We start from the raw sequence: 14,151 nt of genomic DNA, 5'->3' as shown, positions 1-14,151 counted from the left end.
ATTTTTATTTCAAAGTTCTGTGTTGAACAACAGGAAGAAATTTCATCCAAATAAATGAGAGGCATAGTTTTTAAAAAGAGGAACTCTAAAACTTCGCCCAGTAGTTGCTAGCTTAAAACAAACATGCTGGCAAACTAACAAAGCAATTGAACACATCACAAAAACACTTGAAGAACTGCTTATGGTTGGTTACATTGCAGCACAGCTATTTTTCCTTAGCAGAGGATTTTGTATTAGCCAAGTGGGCAGAGTATCAAAATACTTGACATGAAATGAGATGTTTCTATATCATAGTCAAGTAAAGTCTTGTTTTATAAGATTATTTTTTTTCAGTCACTCCTAAGAGCAGGTGATAAATTCATTGATGTTCCCCAAAAAAGAGAGGTAATAAAGGCAAGTTGGAGTGAAATTAAGACCAGAAGTTTTATAAACCCAATATGAAATCTTTTTTTCCCCTTTCTCTTCATATGCCATAAAAGAATTCCAAATAAATCATGTGTGTGTGAAATAAATCTGGCTTATGACAGATTAATCTTTAAAGGCAAGGCTGTACTCATGTTTTCCTCCAAAACTTGTGGTCAGAATCAAAGCAGGTTGACAGGATGAGGGAAGATGCTGTTCTTACAATGCCTTCCCCCCAGCCAATCCACCCACACACATTACGAAGGGTACAGTGCACTCTATGAGCAGCATTATGTCTGTGTGAGTGCTTCCCAGGGAGCACACACATGCTCCCAAAGAGACCACAGAAGTAGTAGCCAAGAGCTCCCATTGGACTTGACTAAAATCCCAATTTCTGATTTCCCATTTTCTGTTCAGTTTTCTGTCTTGCTCTTTCCTTTGCATGTTTATCTCACAGAAGAATTCTTCCCACTGACATTACAACATTAGCATAAAATTTATAGCAAGCCAATCAAAGCTGTAGTTTTTGATCACTTGTAAAGTGAGCATAACAAGACATGGGCTTACAACCGGAAAACTATTTTTCTGCAGCTATATAATAATCTTTTCTTGGATTATTTGTAAAATATTTGTTGAAAAAAAAATAATATTGTACAAGATCTGAACATACTGAAAAATCCTCAAGAATATACAAAGTAAATTAAACCTAGTTTGTAGACTAGACTTCTGATCCTTGGCGCAATCACCAACTTCACTCCTGACACAAAGACATACACAAACATTTGCCAGCCATTGTTTTGCGTATGTTACGTCAGCAAGAAAGAACTCACCAGAAATATCCTTTCAAGTTGATCTTGAATGTCTTTCATTCCTGGAAAAGCAGCAACCCCTTGAATCATTTCTACAAAGATACATCCCACTCCCCTACAGAGGGAAAAAGAAAAAGAAAAGCATGCAATATTAGAAGATTTATTTTAGATTAAAGAGCTATAAACAATGATTTGTCTCTATCATCAATATTCAATATTCAAATAATGTATTTTATTTGTGTTGTATTTTAAATCAGTGCCAGCCTAAATGACAAGCACTTGTACTTGCTGAAAAACAATGTACGCAAATACTTTTGTGGGATTTTGAAAGCTAAGAGTAGAGATAAGAGGAAAATGAATGGCTGTTGTTGACACCAGTAAAGCCACAGCACCAACTTTCTATCTATATGAGTGCTTCCCAAGGAACACACACACGCTCCCAAACAGACTCTGGGGATGTGGGAGTGGCACTGAGAGAGCATCTTTGGGAGAAGCTAAATTGGATGGGACCATGGCACAGAGGCACATTGGAAGAGTTCAGAGTGAAGGCAAATCTGGGAAAATGAATCAAAAAGACACATGGCTGCTCACAGACAATAAAATATGCTACTGCTCAAATGCAGTTGACTCATGGGATAGGCTTGCAGTTACAGCCTCTCTCCTCATCACCACAGCTGCCTTGCTACAGCTCCTTGCTCCATGCTATCATAAAGGTATTTTGTGCTGATCCCCTCATCTCACTCATTTAAGCCACTGACAGAAGTACTAGGAAACTGGGGAAGAAATATGCAGCCAAAAGAATGGATTCTAAAGAACTGAGGAAAATGTCTGCAGGACGTAAATAAACTACCCGTGCAATTCTTGTGTCTGAGAAGCAAAAGAAGTTAGAAATTTGCATTTGCTCATTTTCTGAATGAAAGAAGCTCAACACTTGTTCCATCAATCAAAATAAGATTAAGAGAGAATATGTCTCTCAGCTGCAATAGGATGCAGAATTCAACTAAATGCTGTAGCTTGGTGAATTACTATTTCCTATACATATACAACTTGCACATGCAAAATCCTGTGTATGACATATAACCCATATCTGTGTGGCAACCACAGAAAAAAAGATTAACTCAGTGCAAATGTCAATTAAATAACCCAAAGTGTATACCAGAATGAAGCAATAACTCCCCAAAGACAATTTCCACCTTCCCCTTAAGCTGTGAGTTGTGTCCTTTCAGTCTGAAAATTCCAGCAGTAATCTCTAATTTAACTCTGTTTTCAGAGGTAAATTATTACAACTGGGATTATCAGCAGATAAGCCATGTTTTACTCGTTTCTGAAGGCTCTGACTACTACAGAGCAGAATGAAATAACTCTGTTTCAAGACTATGAGAGTTGATGGTTAAATCACTGGGAAAGAAAATTAAACAGGCAGCCCTATTTCCCATTTCTAGATCCCAAATCAGAGATACAGTAAACAAAGTTTCTCCCTAGACATTGAAAAAGTGGATGAAAACATTGAAGGCAGGGTTCTGGTCCAATTTTGGAATAATTCAGGTGTTTATAAAAGGGAGAGGCTGAAATTTATGTTCCATATGCTGCTGCTGATTACTGAATGAACAGAATTGATTAAACTGCCAGTCATCATTCACTCTGGTTTGTGCTCCATTAGGCACAGATAGGCACAATATATCTTAGTCAAATACTCCCAAACAGTATCAGGATCTCAGGCAAAGAAAAATTCAAGATTTCTGTTGGAAGTCGTTTATTCAAGATAGGAAAAAAAAAACAAAAAAACCAGTTCTACAGAAAAGGGGATTAGAGCTCTGTTGCAGCCAGAAAGAGGGCATTTCATCAAACCAGTTTATCATTATAACCCTAAAATGAGGCACTGCTGCAGAGAAAGTACAGCTAGCTCTGATGGAAAAGAAACACGCAGATTTTTCCAGATTATTCTATGCTTTTTGAAAAATACATTTTCAAAATTTTCCAGTCCTAGCAGATCTTGGACAAGAATGAGCCAAAAATCTAGAAAAAAACTGCAAATACCACAGAAGAAAAATTTCCTGCTTGGAAAGAAGAATCCTATTATGTGGCTTGGGCTGTTGTGTAACCTAGTACTCCGTTTAGTCATATACTGAAATGAGGAGTTAGATGAGCAACTAGTACAAAAATGAAAAGGTTATTAAAATCACTGAGAGAAACATGAAAAAGCTTCCAGCCTTGGGCTGGAGGACTGCTGTTCACTTTGGCCCACTTCAAAATTATGCTTGGTTTCAAAGCTTATGGCACTCAACCAGCACTCTGAAGAACAAGCCCACAGAAAGGAAAGATTAAATGAATACTAAAGAGGGAGAGAAAGAGGAGGGGAAAAAAAAAAAAAAAAAAAAAAAAAAAAAAGAGTATGACATTGAACTGATATGAAATACTCAGAAAGGCACAAAATCACATAAAGACTTTAAATGGACGTAATGGTATTTTAGATGCCTTAGTGTACTTAGTGAGTTTTTTATTAAGCTCACAGCAAGTAGAAACTAAATGTATGGCAGGAATCCTGAATCACAGACCTTAAATACACACCTGGAACATGAACAGACATAAAAGTCTGTACAAGGCTGTTACATTTAGACTTGTTTTTGGAAAGCTCACAAACCACTAAACAGCTTAGAGATTTTTGAGCAAAGTCATAATGATTTAGAGGCCAGAAGAGCTTGTTTTTAAGGAAAGAAATAAAAGAACTATGTCATTCTTGGCTAAAAGAAAACACAGAGGACAGGGAGAACACAATGACTCTGTATTTAATGTTATGTAAAATGAAAAGCAGTGAAGAATTGGCTAGGATTTTAATGGTTCCCAAAACCATAGATAGATCAAAGATAATCAGAAATGGGAAAAAGCGTTTAGGAAATGAAAACTTCAGGATGTGTTAGAGAAATACTCTTAACAATTATGCTGTACCCAGGCCTCCCAAAGGATGGGAACTCCACAGTTACAGTCATGTGAAACCAGGCAAGCTGAAACACTTAACAATATCCTTCAGGGAGCAGATTTGCATTAACAGTGGGGTGGATAAGATTATCTCACAGATCACTCCCATCTCTAGTTTCTGTGATGCAAAGATTACATCTTGATATGTGAAATATGACCAATTAACTTGGTTGTACTGTGCATGAATCTCCAAGGGCATGTTATCTATGTATCATCTGGGCACACTGCACACATTGTCATTTCCAGGCAGCATTTCAGAAATCATTTTTGTGGCAGAAATATATTTCAGTACATTCAAATTAAATTTTCCTACTTCCTTGGTAGATCTCCTGACTTTTAATAAGTAAACCAAATGCAGCTAAGTCTGAGATGGTTTTTTAGAGATCTTCCCCATGGAACAGCATAGGATAACCTTACAAAGTAAAGTGACAGCCATTTAATGTTGAAATGTGCGGCTTACTTTCTGATGACAAAAAGCATGACTAAACCTATTGATGTATTGATGAGACCATATGTGGCCATACCATCTAATATTGCTCTTCTATTGTCCTGCTTAATTTGCTGGGACTTCGGCTGCCACCACCCGTCCTTATATGGGCTGAGTTAATAGCACAGCCAAATGAGTTACTCTTGCATTTGAAATAACACAGTAAATGAGACTGTAAAAACGAAGTGGGATGCCTCAGGAAACTACTTATGAGGTGGACTGTTCTGTTTTTCCTCTGCACAAAGTCTGTAACTCAAGAACTTATTGTCATAAAATTAGCTTGCTTACTTGGAGCTTGGTTTTGTATTTTTGGTTTACGAATTTGCATTCCTCTGTGCAGCAAAGATTCTTACTGCAACAAGAAGAATCTACAGCCTCTCTGCATTTGGATACTACAGTAATATAATATAGATCCAGATACTTTTTTGAAGTACTTTCCCAACACACACACTAAGTATTTTTAGCAGTTTAAAAAGGATGGTACATCTCTCGTTTCAGATGGATAAAAGTTGTTTCTTTGATAGGAACTGTCCTTCCAATAACCAGAAACAAAGATGTTTTCCTCACGGTCAGTATTTCTTTATATCAGACCTCATGACAATTTTTCAATCAAAAGTTAACTGAGCTGTTAAAAATTTTGAGGTGCTCACTAGCAGTAAGAAGTTTAATTAACAATAGCTTGATTGTTATTGCAATACCCTTAATATCCTAATCCTGAAGATTAGCTTTTCTTTCTAGTGGCAATGTCAATCATAACTAACACTGAGGGCAGAAGAACTGATCAACTCTGCACTGTTTTCTCTCTTGGGCCCGAAGCAGCATTTCTTCAGTGTGTACTGGGACTCCTACTCACAGATTTCTTTCATTGCAAATTGTTTACAGCAGATATGGGATAAAGATGCCTTTGTAATATCTCCTATGTAAAAACAATTTCATACACCTGTGTCTAAGACAAGATTCATTATTATTATTTCTTTTTCATAATAAATATCTTAATTACTATCATAGGCCTTTACTGGCCAAATATTCATGAAAGCACACACAGAATTACATCAAATACTCAAATCTACCTCAGAGCAGGTAATATATAGAAAGTGCCAAACACCTTAAAATTACCATTTATTTGTCTAACAATATAATAGAAAACCTTCATGTGAACAGCTGTCCCCAGACTATGATCTGAATTGACATCATGTCCATCAATCCAGATGTTACAAAGTTAAATAACAGTGATTTGATAAGCAGTTTCATAACATTTGACTTGCATAGTTATGAGCAATTTCTTTCACAGCTCTAAGCACAGTTGACGTTCATTACTAAAAGTGAATTTAAAGAGTCAACATGAGGTTACCTGAATTGTTTCTAAGGTTTATTTTTTAAAAGCAAAACAGGATATGCAAAATTTGCCAGCTGTCAGTAAAAACAGTTTTTAGCCAGCTGCATTGGAAAATAAAACATCCCCTGTGACTTCCTGATCTGAGAAACCCAGATGTAGCAGCACATGCATTAACAGAACCAAAAATGGTTTAATAAGCTGTTTAAATTACTTCATTTACTAAGACTATATTCTTTCTGTAAGGAACAAATAGGAGAGGTTCATTTGGGGATTTTTCCCTATGTTTCTGTATCACTTATATATGGTTTTTAGTAATTCATAAACCCTTTATGTACTGAAGCTTATTTTCCTTGCACTGACTTTCAAAGGACTGTAAAATTCAAGGATTAAGGAAAGTTACACCAGAGGCAATGCAAAGCCATTTTCATAAGCTACCAGTAAGTCCTCATCAAGAGGAAAAAAAGAAAAAAGAAAAAAGCAAGCATATCAAAGGTTATCACAACTCTTTGATGCAGTTTTAGGTAGCGTAGCACATTCACACAATGCCACTGTATCAAATGCTGTCAGCAGTAAATCACAAAGCCCACTGCATTCATTGATTTCCATCACTAGCCTGACACCGCTAATGCATGTATGTCTTCATTAATATTATTTTATTGCCAATGGCTATTTAAAAAGAAAGCAGGAGAATGTAATATTGTATGTGGATCATTAGCTTTTAGTTACTCCCCTAATGCCCTACACCAGCAAATGAAGTGTAAAAATAGCCTGCAGCCTCTGCCACCTGCTTCCCCACCACTGTCCAGTGGTTAATATTTGGACTCCTTTTTCATGCAGCTGGGCTTTCTCCTCAGTAGGAGCTCCACTTTCCCTTCCCTGGGAGCCCCCATGAAATGTTATTTATCATGGGTAAAGCAAAGGCCCCTTGCTGGTCTTTTTTTTTTTTTTTTCCTAAGCAGAAGACACAGCTGTGCTTTGTGCCTCAACGTTATTTAAATATTTAGTGAAGTGGCTGCCTAGTTTTGACATAATGTGGATTATCAATAAGGACACAAGAGAGCATGCAGTTTCTGCCATAAGGACATAATGCCAGTAATTGCATAAAAATGCTAATGCTACAAACACACTTTTGATAACAAATTACCAAATTATCTTTGTAGCTGATGGAAGATAGGTTTTTCCATGTCTCTGCCTTCCTCTCACTCTGGGAAATCACCAGGTGGTTTTAATGTAATTATGGCCCAGATTTGAGGAGCCTTGCGCAAGGAGAGCCCCATGGCTGCCTGAGCTCCAGCAGATCTTGATGCTGAACATGCCATGTCCATAGCAGTGACCCAGGCAGGGACAAACAACTCTCACCAGCACACAGCAAAAGCTATCACAGGCAATACAGCAAACACACAAGTAAAACCCAAAGCTCTTCTGTCACATGCAATAGAAATTTGCTGTAAACTGAATTCAGATGCAGCAGTAGATCAGCCTACCATGTGAATGAAACTGTATTACCAGGGCCTTCTAAGCCATCCATAGTTGGCCAGTTTGTGAGGGGTAGCAGAAATCTGAAGGCCAAGTGAATTCAGGACTGCACTAAAGGAGAAGTGGCAGCAGGGTGATGGAGTTGACTGTCCCTCTCTACTCTGACCCTGTAAGGGCCCATCTGCAGTACTGTGCCCATGTCTGGGCCCTCAGCACAAGAAGGATGCAGAGCTGATGGAAAGAGTCCTGAAGGGGGCTACGAGGAGAACCAAAGGGAGGGCTGGAGCACCTCTTGTATAAAGGCAGTCTGAGGAACCTCTACCTTGGTTTCTAACAGTCAAAAAAACACACACACCTTCACTGTTCAACATGGAATTAACTGATGTCATCAAAAGAAGCTAGGTGCTGTAACTTACATGCATCATGCTGTTCTTTCAAATCTTCAGGCCTAAACAAAGCCTGCAAGTTTGAAAGAAATTTGTCCAACAATATGTCACACACTGACTTTCTGCTAATGGGCAGAGCAGATGAATAGATGCAGTATTTTTGCATCCAGAGAATCCTGGGATTTTCCTTGCTACATCTCATACAATCTGATGGACAGGGCAATTTTGGGCATTTCAGTCGTAAATGCAATGCTTTACCAGTTATGTACTTTAGCAGATATTGATAGTATAGCACTATCCACCATGTGGATCATCATGTGGTATCATAGTTACCAGTTGAATCATAGTTACCAGCTGTTCACTAAGGAGCAGCAAGCAACAACTCCTAGTATTCTGAAAAGCATTACTGGCTCTGCTAGTGGTATGCCAACAGCAGGTACCCACCTGGGTACCATGTGGGTTGCAGGAGGGTATTCATTTATGGAAATAACTGAGTCAACCACAGAGTTTACTGCACATGAGCTATACCATCATAACATTAAGCTTTAACTACACCATTAACTGTGCCACATATTTGTTTTACACACACAAAATCGGAGCTAAAGCACCTACATAGTATGCTGCGCAAAGATGCTATACTGACCACATGTCAAGGCAGGTTGAATATTCTGTTGATCCCAAAAGGACATCTGGAGGTCTGTACCATAGGGTTACCACTTCATTAGAATACGTATGGCTGGGAACTGATTTAGCTCTTGCAAGACCTGTTGGGTAAACACAAAGAAATTAATAAAAACTGAACCAAAGAAATGGTTTGCTGTAGAGTTAAGATCCTAAAAGTATATATGAGATCACATCACGTTAACATGAACACATGTTGCAAGCAATTTTTTTCTACTAGTAACAAAATAAGTTGCTTAATGGAAGAAAGCATCGTTGATTTAATACTTGGCTAAACATAGCTGTGATTACTATAAAAGAATAATAAAATTTGACTTTGATAATGACAACCAGAAGCCCTGGGGAGATGTAAAGTTACAATGTGGTATACTTAAATGAAAGACAAATAAATAAAGTTATTCATTTCCATTAACTACTCATCCTTAGGCATCAAAAGTCTTTCGTTTAAGTGCATAGGAAAAGAGAATGGAAAGGGAACTCCCATACATATAGTGACACAGATTAGATGTTTTTTTAGGGGAGCCTAAGAAAACCTGCTGTTGATGCTGCAAATTCCAGCCTGCTTATTCAAATTTGTATTTGAAAGCAGTAGAAACACTCAGACATTTCCATTCAAATAAATATTAATATTGCAGCAATACATCCAAAAATGTTACATGAAAAATTCTTCTCTCTCAAAAAATATACATTGGCAATGCAGCAATCTCAGAAACAGAAATCAAAATGATGAAAGCTGTAACCTACTAAAAATATACTATTTACAATAATTGTCTTTCAAGTTTGTCATACATTTAAAATGACTCACAGAACTATATAACTATAATCTACCCCATGTAAAATTGGAAAGATTTTAGGAGAGATTCTCATGTGCTTTTATAAGCATCAGTAAAATGTGTATCTTTCTAATGTTTCTCCTACAAGCACGTCAGTCATCAGGAAACTGGAAAAAAACATTTCCAGGACTTTTGGTGACTGTTCCCATCACCTACAAACACCTTTTCCAAGCAGCTTGCTCCTGCTTAGTGCCTTGAGACCACCCAGTCCCTCACTGGGAACACCAGACATGCAGAAGTAATAGAAATCAGTGCAATGCACCACTGCTTTTTTTCTTCCTAAACAAAGACTTACTGGTTTCCCTTTCACACAAATAAAAAAATGAAATCACTAACAGGTCACAGTCATGTCTTACACCTCACATAAACCAGAAAGCAGCTATGCCCTCAGAAAGAAATACACAAAATGAGAATCACATAAAAGTAATGATGAGAGTCCTTTGCACCTTTCTTAATGCACTGGAGAAGCTATTTAAGAACAGTTAATCTCAGTGAATACATCTCCATAGTAATGATGGCAAATCTTGCCAGTAGATTGCATTATCAGCTGATTATAGCAATTAAACCAGTGTAGGGGAATAATTTGACCTGTATGCCAAAATGTCTTTAAAAAAAAAAACCAAAACATAAAACAAAACAGTAACAAGAACATTTTAAATATGAACAAACTATTTTTTTTTCCCCGCTTCAGTTTTCAGACTCCCATCTCCCTTATATTTGTCCACTTGATCACTAGCTTGACCAATACTTGGCTCATGTAAAGAACACAAGGTCGGCAACTGCAGCACACCTCAGAAGAGGAGAGGTAGCCTTATGCTACCTGCAGTACCTGTCATAGAATCATAGAATGGCCTGGGTTGAAAAGGACCTTAAAAACCATTTAGATTCAACCCCCCTGCTCTGTGGTTGCCAGCCACTAGATGAGGCTTCCCACAGCCACATCCAGCTTGGTCTTGAATGCCTCCAGGGATGGGGCATTCACAAGTTACTTGGGCAGGCACCTTTGAGGTTGCTACATCTGGTTTCTCAGTTATAAGAGGATCATTACTGGAACTGAGAAAGTTAGGAAACAAAACATTAATTTGTAAGAGCAAATCAAGCTCAGACACTGACATCAAATGGCATAAGTGATCCAGGTTTAAGAGGTTTAAAGCCATAAGTTCTATATAGTGGCCAACTGGTTTCCTGCTCATGCACTTACACTAAATTGGCAGATTACATGGCCAAATTTAGCAGAACTGAACAACCAAGGGAAATACATGGAAAGGCTAAAATTTGACACAAGAACATTTGGCGCAGCCCTCTGTTTTAGTCAATTGCTTTTCCAGTACAGAATTCAAAGGGCCCAAATTAGGCTAATGCCTTGGAGGAGCTTCTTTTTCTTAGGAATGAGAACAAAGTTTGCTTTTTCTGAAGAACACTCTGCACAAATACAGCATTTGCAATTATGAACACTTTCATTTGAAGACTCAAAATTAATGTAAATGTCTCTCGTCCCACTTGAAGCATGAAAAACACCCTCATCTTTCAGACATATTTACAGTTTAAAAGCAGCGCTACCAAAATATATATATATAAATACTGACAAGATTCCGTACTTCTTGTTTTGATGTTCCAGATGTGCACAGATGACAGTTACCATCTTGGGTTACTTTGGTGAGATTTTTTTGTTTGTTTAAAAAATATGCAGAAAAAAAAGCAAACAAACAAACAAATAAACAAAACCCCTATGCATTTCATACCCCTTTTGCACATTCAAATATGCTTACCCATGCAAAATTTATTTAACCACATCCTTCAACTGAAAGGAAACTGAAAGGTAGGATTAATTAGCACAGCATGTTCAATCACTTTCTTTGAGGGTTCCCTGTCTGTTTCCATGGATACCCTACAGGAAGTGTGACAGTCTCCTTTGAAAAAGACAGAGCTCATGGTTGATCATCTAAACTTCAGATCTTAATGGCTATGACAAACAAAAGCCAAAAGGGAGATGGTGACATCGCCAGGTGAAGGCACAGCATTTACATATGGCTGCCTGCACCTTTCTTGTCTGTTGAAGAGGCATAGACAGCTCACTGACAGTTGGTGAAGTCCCTCCCAGATCCTACAGCCTCCAAAACATAAAAGGTCGCCATGCAGCCTGTGTCTGGCCTCATTTGGAAAGGGGGAAGCCAAGCATAAGGCCCAGTGATTAAAGTCAGGTGGCATCAGCCCTGCTGAGTATAATTATGGCAACAACAGACATTCCTGTTATCCAGGGAGTTACTTCATTGTCTATTATTTATCCTAGCTGGAAGAAGAAACTTTCTTCATGCATTACATGCCACTAAGCTTGCGCAGCAACATCTACTTGTGCTGTGCCACAAAACATAGCTGTATTTTATATCATTCATTAAATAGCAGCTCATGTGATCCTGTAATGCCCTTTATTTAAAACACAGGCTGACAGTATGCTGGTGTATGGAATAGAACAGAATGGAATGGAACGGAATGGAATCTAACCCTAACTGTCTGAGCTCTCCAGGACAACTCAAAAGCAAGAAGATATTTCCCTGCATGGTAAACACAACTTTCTCTGCTTCATCTGGTTTTACATTTAATCTCAGACCCAGAGACTATCTCTGATTTCACCTAGCATTAGTTAGTGATGTATCAGATTTATTTGTACTGATTTATCACCTTTGATTTTTTTTTGTTTGTTTGTTTTTAATTTATTTTATTTTAGTTCGCTTTTCAAAGAGAAAGCAGTTTTATCCAGACTCAAATCCTATTCAGTACAGATACCTTTGGTTATGAGCACAAATATTAATATTTGATATCTTTTTGCTGCAGGATTACTTTCTAGTCAAATTCATGCGACAACCAGCAAGCCTTTGTTCACAGTGAGCTTCATCCTGCAAATGTCAGAGACAGTAATGGCTGCAAAAAGGAGAGCTTGCCAAGTATGTGCATTGTTTTCCTTTCCATCATACTTTAAATGTATTGATTTGTTTACTATTTTTATTTAGATATAACAAAAAGGGCTTTAGTAAGGCATGCTGCGAACAAAAAAAAAAAAAAAAGTTTTTTCTCTTTCAGTGTTGCTTATCCTTGATTCCTTTCTTTCATGCTTCTCTTCTTTGATTCCTGTCCATTTTTATTTTTTTTTTTCAACTACTTTAATGTACATGGTTTGTTACCATTGTTCAGTAACAATATTAAAATATTATTAAGGTAATCTATTGAAGATCATGTGTTGTCAACTTTGCTTAAGCTATTTATTCAGTTACTTATTTACAAACAGAGACATATTTATTCAGTGAATACCCAAATTACAGCAAAACAGAAGTAAAATGGGTAGAAACTGATGCTGTTTCAACAAGGCACTCAGCTCTCCACCCCAGAATTCAGTTCTTGGCAAGTAAACGTACTGCAGCCTGAAGGTCCCTCTGCTGAACAGAACTCATCTGTCCCTTATCTGTAGCTTATCTGAGCTAAATTTCTTTCAACTATGATAAATTACCTACAATATCCTTTGCCTTACTCCTAATGCAGCCACCAGTTCACAGTAGTGATATTCATTTACAAAAGTCACCCAATACTAGAGAGAGCCTAATTAGGTTCCCCGGTTAATATTCCCTAAACACACTTGAGCAATGACTAGTCTTCCCAAGCAGAGAGCATGAGTCAACCTTCACAAGACAGGCAGCAATAAGTCAAGCAAAAGGCATGTGTGCCTGACAGCCTGGGTTTTCCCACATTATCACTTGTTCTAATAAAAGATTTTTTCTCCCTGCAAATCTTATCTCATGTATGCCTTCAGACAATCCCCGTGTAGGTGATAATTATTCTGGTCTGTGTAACGATCTCCACCATCAATGTGACAAACACAAGTTGGATGAAGGGAAGATGCAGAAATATTTTTTTCTACTAACAAGAAACAAGAATTTGCCCTTCATGAAAAGCACTTCTTTTTAACAACTCAGCATCAACTCTTTCATCTACCTCCAAAGCCATCCACAAGACCATAGGTAAGGGATAAGGAGATGTTCAGTATATTAAAGGCCTTTGTGATTAATGTGACTGAAAACCATCCTAACTATAAAGCTGTTTGTTTCTCTGCTTTAAAAACTTCCTGATACATATTGAAAAAGCCTGCTGATGCTGAACACATACAATGACTGCCAAACTCATTCATTCTCCATTAGCAGAAAGGAACACACAAACAGTTCCGTTCCAATCAAAAAATAGATGGCACAGAAATGCGAAAGAATACATGTTCCATTTTTGACATAGTGAAATTATATATATTCCATGATTTTCTGGGTCAGCATAAGTGTGTTCAAACTGCCTCTCCAATCTAGAAGCTGAAAAATAACGGTGTGGGTAGGATAAAAAGAAAAAGAAAAGAAATCCACACTAACACTGCCAACACTGTAAATATACACACAGCCGTGACAGCTCACAAAATTCAAGGACAGCAAGCAATTTCACATCAAAAATAACTTCTGCATTAATGAAAAGACTTGGATTCATTAGAAACATGAGATACATGCCCATGATATTTTAACTGTTCACTGTTTCATATCTTGCTATTCACTTTCTGGATCTTTGCTTAATGATCCTCATTTTCTTCTGTCACAAAACATTCTACATGAAAATGATTACCTCTCCTCTTAACAACATCCCAGCACGAATACATTGCTTTGCTAATAAGGCCACAAGTGAAGAAGTCAGTATTGCTCATTCCTGTTAAGTTTTTAGGTTTGAAGCAAAGAGTTAACAA

The 14,151-nt window shown here is 37.5% G+C and overlaps 1 protein-coding gene across 5 annotated transcripts in view; it reads right to left on the bottom strand.

Annotated features, from left to right (window-relative positions):
- The window catches only part of CDK14 (cyclin dependent kinase 14), a 288,398-nt gene that overhangs the window by 116,929 nt on the left and 157,318 nt on the right, over positions 1 to 14,151 (bottom strand). For all 5 annotated transcript variants that reach the window (XR_001553047.2, XM_015853364.2, XM_015853369.2 and 2 more), the window contains 2 exons: positions 8,516 to 8,636; positions 1,233 to 1,326 (listed from right to left, as the gene is read on the bottom strand). Coding sequence is in view for 4 of the 5 variants with exons in the window: in XM_015853364.2 (XP_015708850.1) it covers positions 1,233 to 1,326; positions 8,516 to 8,636 (215 nt within the window). In the remaining variant the exon portion in view is untranslated. The remainder of the gene's footprint in view (positions 1 to 1,232; positions 1,327 to 8,515; positions 8,637 to 14,151) is intronic.

This window comes from Coturnix japonica, chromosome 2 (assembly GCF_001577835.2).
Source record: "Coturnix japonica isolate 7356 chromosome 2, Coturnix japonica 2.1, whole genome shotgun sequence".
Classification (NCBI taxonomy): Eukaryota; Metazoa; Chordata; class Aves; order Galliformes; family Phasianidae; genus Coturnix; species Coturnix japonica.
This window is presented reverse-complemented; position numbering and strand designations above follow the sequence as displayed.